Below are 25980 nucleotides of genomic sequence, written 5' to 3'. Positions count from 1 at the left end.
TACGAACAACGCCATCTCTTGGACGATATTGAAGTAATTTGAGTCGAACTAACGCCATCTATTGACTTCAAGTGCATACCAACCATATATAGTTCTAAATGACCCGGTTTAAAACAATGAAATCGATCTATTATTATGTTGTAGGTACTATTCTATATTTATTTACGGTGCGATCCTCAGAATGTGGTAATAACTAACATAGTATATTGGCGTATACTATCTTTAAAATTATCTTTATATTGGGGAAAACGAAATAAAACGTCAAAATTGATTATTATTTAACTTTAATCATTTATCAATTAATACAATAGACTTACATTAACACTACGAAGTCCCATCAAAACAAAATGTATGTGTGATCAATACTGAAATTCAGGGGACCATGCAAAAGTATGCTACAAGGAATTAAGTACATATTAGTCTCTTTTTCATACTACTTTATAACCATCGAGATGTTATGTGGCTTAAATAATACTGAAATTTTAGACCTATAGTGGGATTATCATGTTTTTATAGCCATTTATGAAATGTAGTTTAAACTACTGGCATCTAATCGTGGAATTACGAAAAAAAAACATATAAAATAGGTGTTAAATTATGCTTTTAGTATCTGTTTAATGACCCACTGGCTCAGGAAATTATATATTTAGAAGTCGAGGCGAATAAGTGAAATTCTGTCGCCTATAGTTTTTTCGTAGATGTTTCAACTCGAACAAGAGAATAACATGTACACAGAATTATATATTTCATAATATGTCAAATATTAATACTAAAATATTAACATAAAACCACTTATTACTAAAACTAATGCTTAATCTATAAGATACAGTGCCCAGTCACGATTTTTAACTGTCACCTAAAAATCGTCAATGCGCAAAAGATTTGACAGAAAAAAAATATTTCGAACTGTACTGGATTAAAATGCTTATACCCAAATTAAAATAGGATTAGCATAAGTAATAGCCGTGATAGGTGTTAAAAAAATCTAAGTCGAAACTCGTGAAAGGTGGAAATCCGAAATATTTTTACAAATCTTTTTTTACTCTTAACTTTTTTTTACATTTTTTTGTTTCATTTTTTATTTTTTTTCGCTCTACCCCGGAGCGGGTGAATAATGATTAAACACGACGACAATACATATTTTAATTTTATAATAATATATGTAATAATAACTTGTTAAAGAAATTAATTACTTTAAGAATTAACATACTACATTCAGTTGAGAAAGTAAACAGCTCATGATAGCGTTATATTCAAAGCTGAATTCGTAGAAATAAAAGTACTTTTTATATAATTAATTAAGACGAATCTCTTTTGATACTATACTAAAATTCGTTCTAAAAACTCGAAATTTTCAAGCTACTAATACTAACTCGGAATTTTCAAGCCACATGAGACAAAACTCGAAATGTCGAGTTTTTGAAAGATGATTCGAGAAGTAACGAACTTTTGAGTGCCACTATCCATAAGAAATTCGCATTAACACAATACAATAATACACTAAACATCTAAAACTACTTTAAGACTTGTCGATACGCCATACTAAGCAAGCCCAGTGATTTTCATTAATATGATTAAACGTGCAACTTTCAAAATACTGTTTTCTATAATAAACGTTTTTTAACTACGCGATGATGTCTCGAAATTTTCGAGTTATTCAAGTCGGAGTGTCTGAAAGATGTTGGGTTATAACTCGAAAATTTCAAGTGATTATAGTGTCAATTTTCCGACTTGTTATAACTCGAAATTTTCGAGTGTTACTGCATGTTGTAGTGCAAGAATATGTACTCTGGGTTGGTGATTTCTTGCGGCATGAGGGGGGAGTTGGGGGGCAGCAGTTGGAATCCCATGAACATGAAAGTACGGAGCAGCGTTGCGCGGTCCGGCCGGGATTTCAGAACGCAGATGATGCAGCTGAAGAAAAGAAAGAAATGTAAATAAATATTTGCAGTTATAATTCAGATGATTGCAATTTCTTACTGTTGAAACTACGCAATGTTTTCTGTAACGCTACTTATAACACTGGGTACGATTCAGTTACTTTCGCATTCATAGTTTTACAGTTATTTATGCAGAATATAATTGGTCGAGTAACCACAATTTTCAGTGAAAATTGTCAATAGCTTGTCAGTGGTGGGTAATTAAAGAATCCAAATTCTTCACTACATAACAATGAACTTAAGTATAATTAAAAAACAGCTTCAAGAAAGATTATCTCTGCATCTTGTGTGGTTTGATTCTTCTAAGTCTTGTTGCCTAAACCTTTTACCGACAATCCACAAACGCTGCAACTCTATTATTAATTGAAAATGACGGTTTTATCCTATAGACGGAATATGCTATCCTAACCTTAAATGAAATAATCAAAATCAAATCATTTATTCATTTAGGTCAAATATTGACACATAAGATAGTCGTTACAATTACTGAATCAACCACTAGCTCGGAAAGGGGGTAGAGTCTTATAAGAAGAGCTAGCGAGAAACTCATGGCTACTCTTTTCAATCGCCAAACGTTTTACAATGTGGTTGATACAATAATTGATTGAATAGTGTAATACTCACTTGGAGCAACCAAGACGTTCCTCGGCGAAGTCAAGAAGCAGCATGAAGCTCTCCTTGCTGCCGGACTGCAGCACTCCCGGCATGCGCAGGTAGATGGTGTTGCCTTGTACCACCTACAAACATACATACAAATGGTTTTATATAAACTGTATTTGTGGAAAATTGTGGAGAGTTAGGTAGAGTAGATGGGTGTAGATTTAATTGTCTCTTGGCTGATATTTCACAGAATCAGTAAAATTATGATGAGTTTTACAGTAAGGTAGATTATGCAAGTGGGATTTTTACCTCTAGGCTGGTATTTTTCAGGATCAGTAATTTAGATTGTATGAAATTAAGTGATGTGAATAAATGATTATTGATTACAATATTATTGAGGATAATTTTAAGAAATCAACTAACTAAGCTAAATTTTGTTATGCTAGGTAAGTACTTAATAAGTTTCTTAGCTTTTACTTTAAAATTATTTTGATAAAAACTAACACACCTGCAAAGGCACACTTATTATTGCTAAACTATTGCACATGTCGAGTTTCAATTTAGATTTTTAACTAAATACATCATATTATGACGATGTCGAGTCAATCTAAATACCCTAGATATTTGTATATACAGAAATAATTCGTAGGCTGATAAAATTTTTATCATAGTAAACTGTCGTATTCATATCAGTGTTTGTAGCCCCAAAATTTGCCGAATTTGTTACGACAAGTTTTTATACCAAGAAAATGCATAATATGCTAGTAACATTACTATTTGTATTAGGCTTATATACGTATATTATAATACTAAGTACATAAAAGGTTATCATTAATGTCAATGTACTCATTCCATTGCACTGATAGTGGCGCAGTATAATTTAATAGTTATATAACGTGAAATAGGTCCATAGTACTAGGCCATTTGTGTTTATAATTACGCTATAATATGATCTATAGATAAATTCTGTTAGATTTATTAGTCAGCCTTTTTCTTCGTTTTAAAAGGTCTCCCACAAAAAATTGGTCTTGTCTCGCGGGGACTTAAGACGTAACACGAAGTACAACCAGACCCGAAACAATTGTTTGTAGATCGCACAAATAATTGTTCCGTGTGGTAATCGAATCCACGACCTTCCGACGCAGTGGTGGCGACGTGGCGACCTAAGCCACTGCGCCACAGAGGCAGTCAAATTAATATCAGTCAATTAATATTATATATTGTTAAAATTGTATGCTTGTCTTTAACAAACAAGTAAGCAGTGGTTTGATAGGTCACTCAATACCGTTAGTATACCAATATTAACTATTTTCATTCTGTGATGAAGTTTTTTACTATTAAAAGTTATCTGATACACTTACTGCCGTGGGTGAAAAAGAGAGGTTAGTTACAAAATAACGTACAGACAGAGAGATATTGTTACTTACAGCTTCCCAGCGAGTGACTGTATTCTCAGTGAGGAATATTTTGAAGTCGATCTTTACTGGCTGCCGGTCTTTACGCTCCAAGATCTTACTGATCACCTGCAAATTTCAATAAAAACCTTATATTAGCACAAGCTTGTTTTTCATGCAGAATTTCTCGATTGCTAGCCGGTTGTCGATACTCGATAGTTATACAGAATCGCGCTACAGGTCATGAGCTATGAAAAAATAAATAATATTGAAAGATTGACTGACATCAATAATTACAGACCTATAAGTCTAATACCACACCTCTATAAAGCCTTTATAAAAATAATTTACAACCGAATTGACGGTTATCTCGATTCTCACCAACCTCCCGAACAAGCCGGTTTTCGCCCAGGATATTCAACAATTGACCACTTACACACCATCAATCAAGTAATAGAGAAGCACTCTGAATTTCATATACCGCTCTACTTAGCTTTCATAGATTATACAAAAGCATTTGACAGTATCACTCATAAGTCCATATTTACCGCCTTAGCACAACAAGAAATAGATCAAAGTTACATAGACCTCCTCAGTAATATATATACTAATAGCACGGCAAACATTAAAATCAGCCGCCCTGGACCAACATTTAAAATAGACAAAGGTGTCAAACAGGGTGACCCACTGTCTCCCAAACTTTTCACAGGCACTCTTGAGGAGATATTTAAAACCCTAGCAGACTCATGGCAGTCAAAAGGAATCAAGGTTGGGGACAGAAAACTCACAAACCTACGCTTTGCGGATGACATCGTCCTCTTTGCATCATCCGCCTCAGAACTGCAAGACATGCTCCAAGATCTGAGCGCGGCAAGCCTTGAGGTTGGACTGATGATGAATCGGTCCAAAACTAAGGTCATGACCAACAGCACGATGCGTAAGGTCATGGTAGACGGGCAAGATATACAATATGTCGATGAGTATATCTACCTTGGCCAGCTAGTCTCTTTCGAAAACAGGCAGGATAAAGAGATCGATCGCCGTATCGAAAACGCCTGGAAAAGCTACTGGTCAATGAAATCATTGCTCAAGGGTAACCTTGCAATGATACATAAACGAAGACTCATCGATATGTGTATCTTGCCTGTCCTAACTTACGGTGCTCAAACGTGGTCGCTGACTGAAGCTCAAAAGTCCAAGCTGAAGGTTTGCCAAAGAGCCATAGAGCGAAGCGTCTTAGGTATTAAACTAGCAGACCGAATTCCAAATACCGAAATCCGCTCAAAAACGGGAGTCGCTGATGTGGGCACTAAGGCTGCGCGGCTAAAATGGGATTGGGCAGGACACATCATCAGGATGCATTCAGATAGGTGGGCAAGAATCGTGACCAAATGGACGCCTGAGGGCCGACGACGTCGAGGTAGGCCACGAAAACGTTGGAGCGATGACTTGGACATCTATCTGGAGGATTGGCGTGAGATAGCCGTTGATAGGGACCGATGGAAGATTTTGGGGGAGACCTTTGCCCAACAATGGGACAGTACGGGTTAACAAAAAAAAAAAAAAAAAAAAAAAAATTGGAAGATTCCTCTTGCGCTGATTGTGGCTAGTTTAATAATTGGTACGTACCGCTTCACGCCTCTGCTGGTGTAGCGCAGGGTGGGTGTGCGAGGGCGAGGGCGGCTCGGTGATGAGGCTCTCGGCGCTGCTCGCCAGCGAACTGGCGCTCCCCCATAGTAGGGCGCTCAACAAGTCACCTGCACAATACACTGGCGTTACAAGAACACTCTTAAAACGATGATTTTGAAGAAAAAAGGTCGGTTTGTGCCATTTTTGTCATGTCAATCAAGTTTTTTTTGTCATGACAATCATTTTTGTAATAATCAAGTGATAAAATATTGTGAATTCCTGAGAAATTGTGCAAAAATGTATTACCACGTTGTACTGAGAAATGAAAACCGCCTCTTTTTTACGCTTTATTCTCACGTTTTTACTTCGAAAAAATAATGTTATACACCTAATGGTCTGCAGATAGAAAAACGTCGCCATGAAAGTTCAAGTTTGGAATCAAGTAATTCATAGTATAGACTAGCCTTCTTTTCCTATCTGATTTATTGGTTTAGCCCGACGTAGAAGGGTCGTACACAGGAACGGGTTAAATATATTTTAATACAGGGTTTACCTAATGGGTATACTTTTGTTTAATAAAACAGATGGTTGTTACCTGCAAATAAAAAAAATATTAAAAAAGATGGTTGGATGTACTTACGGTTGTTGTCGTCGTGGGTGGGTGTTGATGGAGTCGCGGGGCTCGCGGCCCCGCCATTCACCCCTCCGGGCGGTGCCGAGCCGTGAGCAGGGACATCAGGACCACCTGATAACAAAACAACATCAAACTATGACTAATTGTAGAAGAAACTAGCTCTAGGACATGAAAAACTGTATTATTTGCTGATCTTATTGTTCTGCTGATCTAGTTTGAATAAATTTGCAAGCCCTCCAATTTCAGAGAAGTGTTTTGATTTCAAGTGTGGTCTGGAAGACCTAATGTGGTGTGGTGGCGTGGTACTGCTTTTATTTTGCCAAAATACCTTAATTACGGAGCAGAAATAAGATAGTGATCTATCAACGCACAGGCCAAAACCACTGGACGAATCGGGCTGAAATTTGGCATGCAGGTAGACGTTATGACATGGGAATACGGTAATAAATGATTTTGATTAAATCTATCCCCAAGGGGATAAAATAGGGGATGAAAATTATGTCCTAAGGCACAAACCACGCGGTCGAAGTCTCGAACAAAATCTAGTATTGTATATAATAACAGTTTCTTACCACAGAGGCCCGGCGCCCAGGCACAGCGAGAAGCACTCGGCGTCCGAAGCCGACAGGGCCGAGCGCTTGCTGCCCGCGGCGCTCAGCGACGCGCCATCACCACTGTAACAATACAAACATCATACATTTAATTATGTAATACATACATAAACCCGTTCATAATTCTCATTAAGGTTAGATTTCGAATATAGCCGGGCGGTCTGCGTGCGCGTTTGAGCGCTCGCTATGACCGCCGCGGTCCCTATGTTGTTTGAATTTACATCAATTCGTTATCTACCTATTTATACTTCATGTACAGCGATACATAGGTAAACTTAATGCATCAATTAATTAGGATGAACAACCATGGGATAAATAAATTGACGCGTTCGCCTTATTTCAATTGAGGAAGAATAACATCTTATTTATGAATCAAGCACAGTTAGAAAAGTAATGTCTCTTTTAAAACAGATACGCAATTCGTACGTCTATTTATACCAGTGAAAAAAGACAATACATCCCTCTCTTTCTATTCTCCCAGTTGAAAAAGGATAACAATAGTAGTTTAGTAAGTACTTATTTTAAACCTACCCTTTTCCAAGGTTTAAGTACAAGGCATCTACTTGAAGATATTCACTTAACATCGATAAATCCCCTGCCTTTTTCTCAAACATACCGTAATAAGGCATCTTGAACTACTTTAGAAACTTCAAGAAAATCTCAATGAGCTTTTCACGTTCTTTTCAAATTCTAAATATGCTTTTCGCAATTTCCGATCACTTTTACGTTCCAAATCTGAATTTCACTTTCCGAATTAGAGTTTTACGCTTCTAAATTTGAATTTTGCGTTACAAATATGCTTTTCAACTGCCGAAAATATGTTCTATATCACAATTTACTTTAATTTATATCTGAATATGCTTTTCGAGATCCAATTATACTTTTGGTGAGAATTTTAAGAAAATACGTTTCACAAAACACGTCAGTTTAGTTTGAAATCTTGAAGTTATTTGATTTAGTTATAATGTGACTGTTTGACTAAGATTCTAGGTGGATTCATACAATTATAGAGATTATATGATAAGTTTTGTTTGTGATGATAATTTATCTAGAGTGTGGTTTATATTTATAGATGTTTTCAGTCTTATAGTTATGGTTAAGTTTGAATATTCTAGAAAGGTACTACGTACTATATATTTTCCTGTATACGTTAGATTTTGTGTTTGCCCAGCAGTGGGACTAATAATACTTCGACACGGCTGAACGCAGACTGTACTCCGACGCATAAAGAAAACGGCTATAAATTTATTTGAAGCAATGACGTCATAATTTTGGTCATTTTCCTTATATTTCTGACGTAATTAGCCCTATTCTTTGACTTTAATAAGTTTTTATAATGTGATGTCATGTATTAGAAAGAAAAAAAAGGATTTTTTATCAGCCAGCTGACGAACAAACTACTATTTCATTTAATTTCATTATCCTTCCTTCAACGCTTATTCTTATTAATTTTAGAGTCCACTGGAATACTCTAAAAATACCATTCCATTAGCCATTTAGAAAGGTACTAGTATATCTCATGCAAACATATCATAACTAAAAGCCAGACGGTAACACTAAATAATATCAAAGTACCCGCATTTGGATGGTACCCAAGAGTGTCCGTTAAAAAGTTTAGCTACATAATACTGCCAGCACATTTGGTATTGTTTGATAAATAATATCTACTGTATTTGGCGTAATGCCTACGAAAATTTAGGGATTTTAAAACGTTTAACGTCACATCGTTTTAACCCCAACGCCTTTTTCAGCGACGGAAAACTTGCATGCCCAAGAATTTTCTAAAAAAGGTACCTTTGGACTCAAAAGTCCCCTTCCTCATTATGGGACTTAGTTTAGCAATGGGACGTGAATAAGTGATTATTTTATATCTTTCCCGAGATAAATTTTAATTCTGCAAAATTACTCAAAAAGGTTCAGACGTTAGACGTGAAATAATAGGTCATTTTGGATTTCAATCTTGTCCCTATGAATTTTACGGGTATTTGCCGGGAAAAAATGTTCTTTCCTTAAACCTTAACAACTGCATAGTAAGACTTAAAATTTAGTTTTTACCCACCAGCAAACATCGTATATCAACAGTTTTATATAAATAGTTTGACAGTTAAACTAAGTCTTGTTATGGAAAATCCCAATAATATTGCCTCACCTATAAATAATTTGTTTATTTATATCTTAAGATAGTTTATCCAGCAGATAACGTATCGGATAAGGCCTATCAGGACATCTAGATTAAAAAGGCTGACACGTGATGGTGTTATCACGTGTAGATAAATTTGAAGAACGATTTTTTTTTGTTTTTTTCAGCGAACATTTATGAAAAGGTGTACGAAGTGGGTTTCTTTGCCTACCCTCAGATGAATAAGGTTTGGTTTTATTTACTCGTATTTTAACCGCCCTAAAAAGGAAAATGTTTTTTATTGTTCTGTATATTTTTTATGTTTTCATAACATTTTATTTGAAGCTATGAAGAGTCATCTTTTGTTACAATATTTCTTATTGAACCTATTTTCTTTTCATCATTATAATATAATTAATTGAACTTTAGACAACATCAAAATTATAACTCTACTTTACGTTGCGAAGGCAAGAAAAAATATGTTTCAGCAATACACATTCATAATGATTTCAGAATTTCAGATTATCAAAAGTCTTAATTACAAAGTATTGTGTCTACACACAAACAAACTTCTGTACCATGACGTCATTACAAGGTTACATACAACGCCGAAGAGAGCCAAAACAAACCAAATGTTACTTCCTTACAAGGTCACATTCGAATCAAAACAATTTTATAGTCATAACTCGGAAACTGCTCGGCTTTTCGAGACGCTGTTTTGAAACCTTGATAGTTAGAATAAAGAAACACTAATTTTAATAAATATTATTGGATTGTAACTTCAGAGAACTGCCGGAGACATAGGCTACCAATACTATGAAATTATAAGTGTTAACGGGAAAAAAACTCAAAATATTCTCAAAAAAATCCACAGGAAGGATCGTAACTTAGTATTTCGATGAGCACCGGTTTTTCCTCTCTATGTGCACGTGTCACGCCTGACCATGACACGTGCACTGAAGGTTGAACACAATTACCGTTGAAAACCGGTTAACGACCGCAAAATTTAATATTATTTATTTAACTGTTTCAATATTTTTTTAAAGATATTTTTATGTCATCTTCCTATATTACTTCCTTTTTATATATAGTTTTTACAAACATACAAATTATATTGTATGTTTCGATACAAATTTTGCAGATCCCAAATACATATTTTCGTTCGTATTTGAATAAAATTTTTGTCAAAGTTTATGCGTTTATTGTGTACATTACAAACATATTATTTATACCCGAAGGTGAAGGCAGACGCGCGTTGTGCCACAATAAGGGTCCTATGGGGCGCGCTTATTGCCATACTATGCTTACTATGGCCTTATGCCATATCATAAGTGTCAATATTTGACCTAAATTAATAAATTACGATTTGATTTTACTCCTCAGATACTAAAATAACTAGTATAGTACCCGAAACTTTCTAATAATAATCCAACACACACGCCAAGAGTATCCCAACAAAACAACTTAGGAATTTGATAACTCTTTATGATTCATCCGTGCCAAGTTTCATTGACAACGATCCAGCAGTTTTGTAGTTGGAGGTAAACAGATATGCAGACACTTTTCCTGTTGTTGGTATGTTAACTCTATATTTAGAATAGGTGAATGGACCTGTGATAATATGCTTTTGGTGAAATATAGATGACTTCTTGTATGGGAGTTTGTAAACAAACGGACTCAAATAAAATTTCGAAACAGTTCTAATGTATCAAAATTCCTCGTCTTAATTGATTGATGATTGATAAAGTAGTATTAATTCCAATTCAAGCAATAAGTTTTGAAATTCTAGCTACTTTGTTGTAAACACGTAGGTTTAAGACAGAAGGATGGATGACTGATATTTGAGGCACAAACAATGTAAAGACTAGAGTCTGATTTACAAGACGCTTTTTATTTTTGGAAAACTTTTGCAAGAGCAAAATCGCGGGAAGAAGCTAACAGTTTAGTCTAGAAAATGTAAATATGTATCATGGCCTATACAAAATAGAGTGTGAATTGTTATAGCAAAGCTATTTCAAATTACTAATAGTTATGTTACTTTGAAGATCTTATGAAAAGTTTGACTACCCTCATATTGCATGCAACTGGTAGAATGCGTCATACTACGGCTGGGAAACAAATGTCTTCCCATATACTCCATTTTTTGGTATAGCACAGTCTCATACAAATTTTCATTAGCTAGACTGATAAAGAGAAAATAATTAGTTCTAAGAGTTATAAATAAAAGTCACTCACCCGTACAGTTTGACAACCATGTTTTCTAGAGTAAAACTACTCTACTATAATAAAATAAAACGAAATAAAATTCGTATAATATTATCAACAAAAAATATATCACAAATACTGGAATGTTTCACTAAATTTAAAAATAAACAACAACGGTAAAAACTAAGGTATCAAAAAACAGTTTTTCAAAGGTAACTTTTTGAAAAATACCCGTATGCTGTATACGTTATACAGCATATTACGTTTATTTGCGACTTTTAGAATAATTTGTTTTTATTTTCAACACGTGCGTTCGGTCCGAAGTGTGGAGAGCGACTGATTTGAATTTCGTAAACAGTACCGGCCGAGGCCTTGCCAATGTTCAAAAATAGCATCAGTGTTGTGTACTAAAAAAAGACAAATAATAGCGCGAGTGTTTAATGACGTCAGCACTTTCACGTTTCGAATCCACGGGACTTTTATACAGGTAGGGAATTTCCTAGATTTCGTTAGGTAAGCGTTTATTTTCACGTGGGCTTTTGTTGTGATAATTGTTTTATTCTTGGGAAGCTACGTGTTTTGTAACGTTTTCAAAGCCCTACGTCATTTTCTTAGTCATTATTTTCTTCCCCTAACCACAAATGTAACTGGATTTCTCCAGGAATGTTTACACTATGACATGGAGAAATGACAAGATTGCTATTAGATACCTTCGCCTTTAAGTCACCAGGAAAAAGGGGGATGTAGGTTCAAAAACAGCAAACAAATTCAGTTAACCTAAGTTTCTTTTTCAAAATTGTTGTAAACACATTCTAAAAACACACTTTTATATTCTAACAGCAATAAACGGCATGTAATTGGAACGATTCAGTCACATCTTTGTAAACATAGTTGTTGCCAAATGCGTGTATTTATGATATGAGATACACTAGTTCGGCCTGAATACGCGAGGAAAGTTCTTGAATCATTCGATTTTGTGATTATCGCCAATATGTCTGCTGAAATTGCTGGGACGATGAGTGGGGTGAACGGATTATGTATTTTTTATTATGCTGTTGAGATCCATATAATCCCAATTAATAGTAATGAGTAAAGTCAGAATTAAGTTGGCATTATCATAAAAGAAGAACGTTGGAAGGAGACGCAGGTCTTGAATTTGACCAAGAAAACGACGAATTTTTTGCCTATCTCATGAATGCAGCAGAAAGTCTATTGCCCGGTTTCTGAGTACATTTAGCGGTAGTTTATCTATTCAATAGCGTTTTTTTGTATGAGTTAAAACGCTATTGAATAGTGTGATTGTCATTATTGAAGCCAAAAAGATTTTATTACAAGTTCATACATACTATAATGCGAAAAGACTTTTTCCCCGACCTAATAGTAGTTATGGACGGCAGTCGTGATTTGAAGGTACTACGACTGACTTGAGAACTGTAAATTATACGCAGTACTAATTGAAGATGTGTTGCCATTTATAAAGACTAATTTGTATACCCAAATACATCTTCAATGTAAAAGAAATTTCGTAAATCCAAAAGCACAAAAACAACACCATTTTTCTTAAACCAATCCGAATATAGATCTCTACGTCAAACAGTTGAAACGTTGCCATATTACAACAACGGGATATAATCGCAAATGGTAACCGATATTGTTTTGTAAAGGAGCAGGGAATATGTGCCAAGTATTTGAGAATAATCGATTATTTGTTTGAAGTAGAACGTCTACATTTTTGGCAGTTCAATTCCTTATTTCGGGTTCATGGGAAGTTTTGTTTTTGAAATGGAGAGTAGTCATATTTAAGCTAGATATTTTACCCTTACATTTCTAATGTGGCTTATTAACAAGGGACTCTTGTAAAAGAAGCTTTTCAGGCTGGCTATGCGTTACTTGCAGAAATCGAGATGGCTTTAACGAAACTTGTTTAAAAGGTGATCATGGAAAAAAGATAACATCAAGATTAAAACTGTGCCATGGCCTATTTTCACAATAAAATTGATTTCTAGAGTCGCCGGTGTTATGTGATTGCTACTGAGAAATACTTATATCAGCCGCGCGGATCGATCTCTGATGGTAAGCTACGCTTTACGAGGGTATTCCGTGGATGGTTGACGATCTTATACATGTCTATTTCCTCCGTGTTTCAGAAGGCACGTAGGACCGGCAAAATACTATTCAATAAACAAAATATTTGTAGAAAAAAAAGCCAAAATGAAAAATTTAAAACAATGATTTAAATTACACAGATAATAAAAATAAAAAACAAAAGTCACGTGATGCAATTGGCGCGCAAATTGTTTACATTTATTTTTAAATCGCGGCCGGGCGTGGCTGTCCCGTCATTCAGCCGGGACAAGGTTGCCAACACAAAAAATAGTTATTAAGTAAAGAATTCGCGGATATTGCGCCGTATGTTTTTTTCCGGATCGGTTGAATGTTCTTGAATTAGAAATCACCTACTTTGTATTTTACGTGAATTATGCGAGCAGAAAAATAAATTGTTTCTCATTAGTTTGGCAAACAAAAATGACAAATAGAAATATTTTTATGCCAAGTTGTTTCTCAATTATTTTTTTTTTTAAATAATACCATAATTTTCGTTCCTTTTTGACAGGGGCACTAGCAATTAAATTAAACTTTGGAAGAACCGTGTGCAGGACCGCAAATCTCGTGATACACTTGTACCATATTACCCCTGTCAAAAATGCATAAATATGTCTGATGTCTCTGCTCCTGTCTGTTAATTTTGGCGGGTCCTAAAATAGGTATATACATTCTTGTTCTCATTAATGTTGCATATGTTTATAATTAGTGTACTGTATAGAAAAAATAAAACATTGCGGGGCCACTGCCGTGCCCCCATACTAGTATTGTTGGTAATATGAGAAAACGATTGTCGCTGAGATTGCAACGGATCCAGAATGCAATTTTCACCATTTTTTTCATACTGTTTCTGCTAAATATCAACTACTACAAAAACCACATTAATTCGTTCCAAACCGCCATTAAAATCAAGATAAAACAGTTACAGTTACAATCAGAGATCCACTAAAACGTGCAGATAACAGAGAGATTAATTTATGTTTTCTTTCTGACGCTACCTTGACATTAATGTGGAACTGTTCGAAGGAATTTTCCGTTTAGATGCTGGTAAATACGCAGTAGGTTGTAGAGAAGTTTCGCGAAATAAACCCGGTTTGTGTGTTGCAGCTGGATTCCAGTTCTGTTATTGGAATACAACTAATACAAGTGCCACTGGAATGCAACATTTTTATCTATCTATCTATTGACCCCATTTCTCCCCACTGTTGAGTACTGGCCTCACCCTCAGTACGCCATTTTTTACGATCCTGCGTTTGTCTCATCCATTACAGTCACACATTTCACGATGTCGTCCGACCATCTAGTTGTGTGCTTTCCTTGTTATTACAGCGTTTAGTTAAAGAATAAATCTTTCTAAAACTGTCTAAATGTCCCTAAGAACTAACTAAGCGCTTACTCAAACTATTAATGGGCTGAAATAGTCAATTTTGTCTCAAAGCCCTACAAAAAAATTGGATTAAAAAAAAAACTTTTAATAGTAATTATTTTACATTTACTTAAATGACTCTACGATTCAATTACACGTACTTGGCTCCAGTAAGACGCAACACAGAACCTGAATAGTGCAATAAAGAAGTTAACCCATCCAGACCACTTATCGAGCATGAGCAAAGTCCAGACAGATTCTTACTTTAAAACCACAACAGGAATTTAGTAATCCAGAATTATTCGCATTCTAGTGCTCGAACAGATTGTTCCAGAACTGGAATGGAATACTGGATGAACGTGAACTCTGCATCAGAATAAACGCCATTGCGTGTCTCGCGTGCGTTAACAAATACTGATTATGTCACGCACTACGCATAATCTAAATATCTAATGAACGGTTTTACAATAGCGCACGTTTTAACGATTACTGGGTTAAAAAGAGTTGACGAATATGATAGAATCTGAAATTGTATGGCAATATGTGATGGAACTGTAGCAATTAGAGACTGCCTCTATGGTTCGGTGGTGTATCCGACTGCTTAGTATGATCCGAGACCACAGTCCCGGGTTCGATACACTGTTCAGTCAGTGTTATTGGTATTTTTCTAATTAACAGTACGTGCCTGGTGTATAGCAATAGACTTGCCCCCTATTACATCGGACTAATATTGTTAATGGCGAAACGTTAATGAATATCATACACCTCTTTCGGGTATAACAGTAATATTATATCTGCACAAAAACTCGAAATCGAAATGAAAATTAGTTAAAAGAGCGAGAAGTCTATATCTGTCTCTTTCTCTCAAACCGTTACTGTATGAAGTTTACATAGTAATGAACAATATGCGCATATGTGACGTCACAACTGCGTATCGTCTCCGTCTCATTTGAAATTCAAACCATTTTACTCATTTAACTAATTAATTAATCGATAAGCGCATTGAAGGCGTCTTTAAATACAAAAATAATTCCAATTGCAATCTACAAGTTTTTCCATTCATTGTATTTTTTGTTTCTATTAACAGCAATTCAAGTAATTTCCAAACTTAATCGATAAAAATACAAAATTCAACTATAATAATAAAATATGATTAAAAAGATCTGTATGTAAGTATGTTTCTTACTCTTTCACTCAAAATCTACTAAACAGATTATCATGCAATTTAGAAGACTTATAGTTTGTAAACTAGATTAACACATAGGATAATTTTTACTCCAAAAAATGTACTTAAAGTCGCGAGTAGAAAATAGTAAAAAATATTCTAAAACCTAAATGCCAACCTTCTATTGTGCCAAATTCAATGCAACATTCACCTTTTCAGGCTTTCAGTTTCATATCACGAAGACTTCAACAGAGGCACGATATTGGCTGAATGGAACATTACCAGTGCGTTCTATTGTCCCCTTTTCATAAACGGAACGGCAGCGGGCGGGAGAATTTTGACAGATGTCACTTTGACAAGGCGGGAAAAGGCTTTTGAAATAGGTTGAAAAGGTTAGAAACTGGAGTGGAATAAAAAAGTTATACCTAGATACAAATAAACTATGATTGAAGAGTTCATTTTAAGCACTATATGAGTCTAAAATTCTATTAGCAAATTGTTTTCTCTTTTACAATATTGAAACTTTTGTAAGATGTTTTGTAGCTTGATTTTTTACAGTCGGTATCGACAGTTTGACATTGAAAATGTACTCAAAATTAGTTTTTATGGCATTCGCTATTGGCCTCTGATCAGCTTTTCATACTATATTGATCGGTAGTTAGTCGACAGACAGAAAATCGCGCTACTGATCCTTATATCTACGTAATCGTCAGACGTAGGAATATGAAAGAACATTATAAGTATTAGGTCGGGGAAAAAGTCTATTCGCATTATAGTATGTATGAACTTGTAATAAAATCTTTTCTCTACACAAAAAGCTCGATATTTGGGTACCTTACGAGCTCACTGGAAGACCGAACCGTGTACTCATTTGTGATTCTTGAAGCCAAAGAGATTTTATTACAAGTTCATACATACTATAATGCGAAAAGACTTTTTCCCCGACCTAATATACAAACTGGTAGTCACTGGCTACCCTCATGGAAAATACGTAATTTTATGTAGGTATGTAATATATGTTGATCTTTCCAGAGGACATTACTGTGTAATCTTTTGCACCATGTAATTATATCGTGATAGTAATATGTTGCTAAGCACTTAATGAATCAAAGTCCACGCTTATCCGATGATGACCAGGTCGGAGAGGTTAGAGTAATTATAATTATTATAATCAATTTATTGCAGTAATAAGTATGTATTTAATGGCGATTATTATGTAGTTCACACTTGAGAGATCGGTTTAGTTGTTTTGGAGAAAGCACGTAACAGAATGACATATTTGAAGTTTTATTAAAGTTTATGAGGGGATGCAAACTGGTCTCCAAGTAGGTCCAACATAAGGCAATCGGCCGGTTGTAAAGACATCAGCCAAATCTTTTCGTAAGGGAAAACACGCTGTGCCGACTTCACGAGTGGGATCAAGACAGAAAAACGAAAGTGGATGCAAGCTGGTTGACGCAGCTCAAATATGTATTAAGTACTACACATCCCGGCTTCGCCCGTTTGGAAAATGTGCACATAATTGTATATAGGCTATATAAGAGCTTAAACTCTGGATATTGACGTGACAAACATACAAATTTTTCCATACACACGAACTGCAGTTTTGAGGACATTTAGTACATAACACATAACGTATGTATGTGTGTGTGTATTTATCACCAAAACAATTATTTATCAGCGTATAACCAAAGTACCTATCTTACTTCGTGACGAACGTGCAACTTATCATTCTAAGCTAATGTAATAATAATAAAATTATATTATGTAACTATACGATATGAAACTGCACGCTTTAGATAGGCATGAAGAAATCATTTGCTGTTTAAGTACATGCATAAAGTATATTAATAAAATGGGACTTAATAGATATTAAATCAATAAATTTAACCCATAAATGTCCAACTGATGGGCAAGGGTCTCCTCCTGTAATTTGGGAAGAGTTAGGCCTTGAGTCAACCACGCTGGCCAAGAGCTAGGGTCTATGCATGCCTTCAAGAACCCTATGGCATGCAAGATTTCATCACGGTTAGATAAAGCAATAATTATATTATTTGTAATACACACACACGAGAAGTTGTTAGTACGTTGGGTTCGAGCCTTCGATCAACTGGAAGATATCTTAGACCCCTAGGCTTAGACATTTCGTTTACTATCATCGTCATATCTCAACCAAGTCACCTACATTTTTTTTACTTTCTACTCGACTAAAAAATCTATTTTCTTTAGTTGTCGCAAAATTCACCGGTTATTTTTTTCATTCAACCCGATATCTACTCAATACTCGATAATGGCATAAAATCGCCACATTGTTCATTTGTTTTTGAGCTTATCACACGATAGACAGACGGCGGGAAGCGAGGGGTCACTTACTATCATTTATTAAGTTATGCAACTGATAATAAGCAGATGACTCATAGTCTCAAACCACTAATGATCATGTGGTGTAGGGACCGGTCATTGGGATCTAACAGGTGATTTTTCGAAATTGATTCAACAGCATAATCACAGAACGGTATTAATAATTTAGCGTAGATATAGTTGAATAAAAACTAAAGTCCGTCTGCTGGAACAGGGAAAACATCGTGATGAAACCTTGCATGCCCAGAAAATGTTTTAATACATTTCTAGAGGGTATGCAACGTCCCCAACCCGTAGCCTGCGCGGTGGACTCAAGAAGACCGTTGCCCAGCAGTGAGACAAAAAAATAATAATAATAACTTTATCGTCACACTGCTAGGCAAGGGTCTCCTCCCGAAATGAGAGAGGAGTTAGGCCTTGAGTCCACCACGCTTAGGGGTCAGAGACTTTGTATACCTTCAAGAATTGTCCTAAAGAACTTTCACGCATGCAAGGTTGCATCAAGATGTTTTCCTTCACCGTTGAAACAACCGATAATTATGTCTAATATATTATTTTTAATCAACACTAAACGGTTGTAATAAAGGATGCTTAATACGCGAGCCCCGTAATCAGCATTTTTCTTTTTATTAAAGCCCAGATTTTTTTTACAGTTGAAGCTAATAAGGTTGGTGTCCTGAAGTCCACAATTTAATTCCCGTATTTAGGTATCATAACGTTCACTTGGCTTTTAAGCAAGTTCACTTGGCTTAGGCAAGTTAAGAAGTACGAGTATATCGAGTATACGATCATCGAAACGTAGGAATGTTCTAGATAGAATCAATTCTTGTAACTAGGTTGATAGTATTACATAAATAGAATTGATAAAACGGTTGAAAGGTCAAAGTGAAGTATGTTTTACATAATACTCCTTTTTCATAGCAGACCGAGACCAAATAACGCCATTTACTGTCATTCCTACAAACTTACTTTACTTCATTCACATTCAAACATCTTGCCATACAATAACTGGACTTAACTTGATCACTTAACGGGTGGTTAGTAATAGGCGCTAGATACCCATTTATCGGAAAAGAAACCGGAACAATGAGATCCTTGTTATACCTAAAGATATGGGATATGCATGAAATACAGCCACGTTCTACCATTAACAATTTTACTCCTATATAATAGTTTGCGACTGCAATATGCCAGGTATGTTCAACTCCGGGATAAATAGAATAGGTACTATTGAGAAAAATCCAAGATAAATTAGAAAAGCTCAACTGCACTATACTCAACCGGGAAATCGAACCTCGTAACCAGCAGTCACATACCACTCAAACCACAATAGCAGTATTATCTGAAGGTATTGTAACGTATTAGACCCATATCTGTAAAACATATTTCCGCCATTACAATTTACGCAAAAGCCTGTTTTTCTCACTTATCATAAACAACAAACGGTAAAAGTAATCTATAAATAAATAGACAAAATGGCGTCTTATCTCGCACGAGTGTTATTTCATTATCTTTATTTCACGGAATATATCTGACTAGCTTTCGCTCGCAACTTCGTCTGCGTGAAAAGATTTTCAGAGGTAAAAAGTATCTCATGTGTTTTACAGTTCCAAGTTTTATCAAAATCTGTTCTGTAGTTTGTGTAAGAGTAACAAAGAAACATACATCCTAATTTATGCATTTATATTAATAGTAGGTTAGGATTATATTTTCTCTCAAATTCGTTCAAGTATTTTTCTCCTTTGTTCGCGGAAATAACTAAATAGCCTTTCCATGCGACTTTGTCTCCATGAACAGATTTCCAGAGATCATTAACTCAAGCTAAGGTAAGTTAAATACAATTTAAGATGGTCTTCAAACGTTCAAACAATGTTTTAAATCGATTCAGTAGTTTTGGAGATTGCACATGACTAACATACAAAGTTTACTAATTTACAACAAACTATAACGTTCATTAATTTAACAAACGAATATAAACACAGCGTTATGTTTGTCACAACAGAACCATAATATAAATGAAGTGTGCATGTATGTGTGTGCCGATCTCGAAAACAACTGAACCGATAGTGAAAGGACTGTATTCGCATAGAACTAGGTTATGGCGCAATTTTAGAGAGGTTTTACTTAGCAATGGAATATAATACTCTGTTTCAGATTCCTAGGTATTTTGTATAGAACGATTTCGTCAAATCGCAAATTATTTTCTACGTTCATAAATCATACTTTTTTTCCCATAGGGGTAGGCAGAGCCCAAAGAACGCCACTTGGTACGATCCTTACAAACTTCCCTTGTCTCATTCACATCCATACATCTTGTCTATAGGACCGCCGGTTACTTGCGTCACATAAGAGAGAATGGGTCATAATTTTCCCCGTTTATGTAACAGTTTTTACTTTTACTCTGCTATCATTGGTCATAGGCTATATAGCCAAAAGCCTTCCTTACGAAATAGGTTATCCAAGAGAAAAATATTTTTTGAATTCGCACCAGTAGTTCCTGAGATAAGCGCCTTAACCAAAAAAACAAATTCTCAATTTTCTAATCTTATATGTTAGTTACCGTACTCTCCGAAACGGCTTGACCGATTCTCATGAAATTTTGTGAGCATATTAAGTAGGTCTGAGAATCGGCCAACATCTATTTTTTATACCCCTTACCCCCGGTTTCTGAGGTACATTTAGCGGTAGTTTATCTATTCAATAGCGTTAAACTCATATAAAAAAACGCTATTTAATAGATAAACTACCACTAAATGTAGGTACTCAGAAACCGGAGGTAAGTGACACTATTCTTTTTTTTTTTATATATCAAAACAATGTTTGCATTGTCAGCTAGTATTAGTATAGATGCCTATTATTTATTCCGTATACATAGGTACAAATTGTTCATATAATTCACGTCATGAGTCTCCCATTAGTCCAAGGTTGGCCATCAATTGTCCACTATCAATTGTGGCTAATAACAATCACGTTGTTTATCAACCAGGTTTATATCAGACCCTTGTAGTTGCTATGGTCATAGGTTTCTGGAACTTGCTCGAAGAGCAGACCCACCAATGGAATAATATCTGCCTGACTAGTTTAAATCCAATAAAAAAAATAAACTATCAGTCAAAGTCAGACGGTAATCATTATCTTCTAATCATATTTACGATGATAACTGTGGTATCAATATAATTATCAATCAACAAAACACCCTTTAAGGACAATCATAAATATTAGACTTATTTTTAAAAGACAGATTTCACATTTAAGGTCACTTTGACAAGTGTCTGATAGTAATTCATGAGTTTACAGTCATTTTATCCGGTAGATATCTGGCCCTAAATGCATGATAACAACTAAAAAATTTCACCTGATAGCCTAACCAACACTTATTCAAAAGTGGTAAACTGTCACAAACCATTTAATTGTGGAACCGGAAAATCTTATATTGCAAAGAACTTAATCAAAACATTCGAAAATAAATATAAATGTATTAGAAATTGTAGTACTCTTAACTTCCTGTATGACAAGATGCATGAATACGAATTAATCTAGGGAAGTTTGTAAGGACCGTACCAAGTGGGGTTCTTTGGTCTCTCCTACCCTAGTAGTAGAAAAGCGTGATTTTATGTATGTATGTGTAAGAGAAATAAGTAAAGCAGATATATTTTGGTCTTTATGAGAATCGAACCAACACATAAGTATCAAAATTATCCACAGTCAATGTTTCACAATCTAATCAAATCAATTGATAACATTCGGTTCTGATTGATTCAAAAACAAGACTCTTAAACGATTCGACATGTTTGTGACGTCACGTGGCGTGATGTGTACGTCATTTTATATATGCTGTTTTATATGTATAAGTATGTAGTGTTCTTTTGTGTATTGAGTATGTATGTGGATGAAAGGTAGGGGTTTTTTTTACAGTTACTGATTGATCCAATGCATTTTAAATTAATAAATGTCTAAAGACTTTATCATAAAACAAAAGTGACTGACTGACTGACTGACTGATCTATCAACGCACAACCAAAGCACTAGACGGTTCGGGCTGAAATTTGGCATGCAGGTAGATGTTATGATATAGGAATCAGCTAAGAAAGGATTTTTATAAATTCTACCTCTAAGGAGATAAAATCGGGAATGAAGGTTTGTATAAAACTTTGTCAATTTTAAACCAACCGGGCTGAGACTTTGTATCTATCCTAAAACAGCTTAAGTGAGTTCTTTGGGGTCTGAATTCGTCATAAATCTTAATTCCAAAATCTGTCTTATAGACTTTAAAAGTATGACCCACAACCTCATTTTAATAAAAGGTGGCATGTGGATAGCTGTACTTACTCCCAGTAGAAATCTTTAAATAAATCCTATACTTATTGACTTACTTCATATAATAATAATGAGACTTTGCACTGGTTAAGTTAGTTATTGCAAAATGAACACAAAATATGAAGGATCAAGAATAAGTACTGCCTTTGTTGAACTTCTTCTTTGTTGAAGAACAATACATGTTAGTATGTAATAAGTTTCACAGAAAGTAAGTTGCCTTGGCCTTCTAAATTAAGGATTCAGATTCTATTCCAAGGTTCCTTTTACTTTTTCTAGTTGTGTTAGAAATAAGCTGTTATTGGTTTTAGCTGTGATCAAAATTTTTGTATGAAGCATTTAAACAATTGGTGTGTAAATCTGACTGTGCCTACCAATATGAGAAGAAAGTGTTAGTTAATGTATGTATGTATATAATCATATTGTATAGTAGACAAGTTGTTTTTGAAACCACTGTAAGACCTGTCAAACTGAAGTATTTTGATATGGCTAAGTATATCTTCATTATCAGAAACCAGGAGTGACTTTTGTAAGACTTTGAAGCTCAGAGATGCTAACCTAAAATGACACTAAGCATCTACCCAGAATGTGCACAGTAAGGCTGCTTGTTCTTTACAACAGCCCGATCGACCCTTGCCCAGCAGTGGGCCATTAATAGGTTAAATTTGTCTATCTATTAAGGTTACATGACCCACTGATTGTTTACTGACCATAGTCAGTTGTAGTCCCTACCTACCCCCATATATTAACAAATTGTTATTGTTACTTTTAAACAACACATGCATATAGGAATGTAAATTATACACTATAAGCGAACAATGTGCAATTCTATTTAATGCAATAAGTATGCAACCAGTATGGCTTCACATCCTATTAGAGAGCGACTTAGCATAGACAATTGAGTTTTTTTTATATATAGTTTGTTGTTCAAAAAGGTCAGTCACTTCAGTCTATTCCTGCTTAATTCTTTTATAAGATGTTTATTTGATGTCTTAGCAGTCTTACCCCTGGTTTCTGAGGTACAGTTAGCGGTAGTTTATCTATTCAATAGCGTTAAAACTCATACAAAAACAGTGTTGAATAGATAAACTACCGCTAAATGTACTTAGAAACCAGGGGCTAGTAATGTGATATGTACATAAGTCCTAAGTTTGATTATTGGGTTGAAATTAAGTGTAAAATGATTTTTATATATGCTTATTGTTATGTTATTTTTCCCTTATGATGGGAGTAAAGGCCAGGAAAATGTAATATTCAGTTTTAAAAATGATGTTATAATATGTTTATGGTAACCATAAACAATGAATTAATTCAGATTGATGCATGAATTAAAAATAGAATGTTTTTCATTAACATCTTGTGTAATGTTCATTTTAATTTTAAATGTATTTCATGTAACTTCCTCATTTTAATTAATTAATATTGTTTAGAAGAGGTAAAATCTTGTAGCAAATTGTAGTTCTTTTGCCGTTGAAGATACTTTTTGAATTCATCATCAGATGATTCAACGCTTTCTTACATGAGTAAACAACTTAAAATTGAATACGATAGCTATAAATACCGTCTTATAAATGGAATATAAATCATATCGCCAAAAATATCAACATAAAATCGAACACGAAATACTTGATCATAATCGAAAACATGCCGTGCCTGCCGCGAATAAAACCTCCTCAGGCAATAACCTCCACGTGAAAAAAAGGTTAGATAAAAATATAAAGATTGCGACATGAAGGTAGTCAGCCAATACACTGATGACGTATCGAATTAGAAGGACAATGTAAAATTGATACGTAATTAGCGCCATACCGATTTAAAGTAATCAAAACATTCTTCTTCGAAAACTATTGACCCTAATACGTGTTTATCAACAAAAGGCAACAGTATAATAGAAATTAAAAGTACTCACTAGTAGTTCTTCTCCTCCTCGGAGTCGATCTCAAAACCAGCAACATCGTAGTAGTTAGCGAAGTTATTAATACTACTACTAAAATTTAACTGTTGTATTAACTTCGTCATCTTGGCAAATCGTAGTTAAGCCTTGAAGTAACTTGTGGAGAAAAACACGGTTAAGACCGTAGGGTTTGCAGATATTGCGTAGTGCACACGAAACACTCAGCGAGCAAAGTGTAAATTGATTTGATTTGATGAATAATCAACTTGAAGTCCGAGCGAAAGGTGCTAACCTATAAGTTAAGTTGTACCTCTATTTACATACAAAACGCACGTGGCTTGAGCCGTCTGAATTTGGTCGCATAATACAATTTTTCCATAATGGCTACCGGAAACGTGACGTTTCTATTCTCGATAAAAACGTTTCGTTACACATAAGCAAACCATGTGTTTTTAATCAATTTTTCATTTACAAAATTAATATAGGCTTTAGTCTCAATTTAGTTCATCAAATATATAATTTATTCAATTGAAGCTTATTTATCAATGATATATTCGTTTCACTACTAATTAAAAAAATTTGAACAATAAAAATCAATACTCATGTCATTGACAACCTTTGAAGTTATTACGGACAACGTTCCGTTCCATCAAAACAAAACGTCAACATCGACCGTAGTGAAGTTAGCAGCAGTACTATCGATTGGGCCGCACCGTAATGCGTACAAAACAAAAAATTCAAATCGATCGACTTACCGATTACGAAAAATTAATGAAGGCATACTACTCTTTTCGGGCTCAATATTTTTAAATATTTGTTCTTGTATCATATAACTGGATGCCGGCAAGGCATGTAACGTCATAACTTCACTTTAATTTACACTTCACTGAAAGAAGCACTTCCAATTAAGGAATATTTAGTTATTTCACTGAATTGCACATTAAAAACGCGTACACTTGTTTGGTATCTTCTAGATCTTTCTGGAAACGTGGAAAACGACATTCAGGCTCGGCAGCGTGTTCGCGACTGTGGATGTCGCCGCATCGACGGTATAATACTATATAAATATAGACCACCCTCTCCCTCTATTTTTAGGGAGATCGGGAGGGTTTACACGGGAGGAATTGGTAGGGGTAGTTTTTATATAAGGTTAATGAATGAAAACCGGATCAATACAAGTGTTTATAAGTTCTAAGAACAACTATAAATAGTGACAGTAGGAGTGAGAGTACAATACAAATATTTCTTCTGAACATGACAATGTTATGTATTGTATTATAAGTCAAACCTAAAAGCAGTATTAAATATTAAAGTCATAAGTAATCACTATTAGTGCAAAATAGAAGTACGTTTCATTCTTTTTTATTGACTACTATACTTGTGACATCACTAGTTTTGGGGAATAACCTGCTTGCAAAGAAATAATTAATAAATAACAAATTAAAGAAGTCCTATCGTGGGGTATCGTGTTATTACCAAGGTAACAGGATAGTGGAAGTCCGATAGGCAGTCGCTCCATGTAAAATACTGATATTCAGCTGCATCCGGTGAGACTGCAAGCTAACCCCACCATAGTTGGAAGAAAGGCTAAATTAATTTTTGATATCGAAATAATTATTTAGATTTGTTGCAATTTAGACGATTC

General features: G+C 34.9%; 1 protein-coding gene across 1 annotated transcript; it reads right to left on the bottom strand.

Moving 5' to 3' along the window:
- Positions 1–267: 267 nt before the first annotated feature.
- On the bottom strand, positions 268–24591 carry Oda (Ornithine decarboxylase antizyme). The gene is given in 8 exon segments (XM_076132429.1): positions 268–1914; positions 2565–2677; positions 3968–4063; positions 5564–5691; positions 6204–6300; positions 6302–6308; positions 6770–6871; positions 24351–24591. Coding segments are annotated over 8 exon segments (810 nt in total). The 5' UTR covers positions 24461–24591; the 3' UTR covers positions 268–1757.
- Positions 24592–25980: the final 1389 nt, after the last annotated feature.

Source organism: Anticarsia gemmatalis, chromosome 27 (genome assembly GCF_050436995.1).
Source record: "Anticarsia gemmatalis isolate Benzon Research Colony breed Stoneville strain chromosome 27, ilAntGemm2 primary, whole genome shotgun sequence".
Taxonomy (NCBI): Eukaryota; Metazoa; Arthropoda; class Insecta; order Lepidoptera; family Erebidae; genus Anticarsia; species Anticarsia gemmatalis.
This window is presented reverse-complemented; position numbering and strand designations above follow the sequence as displayed.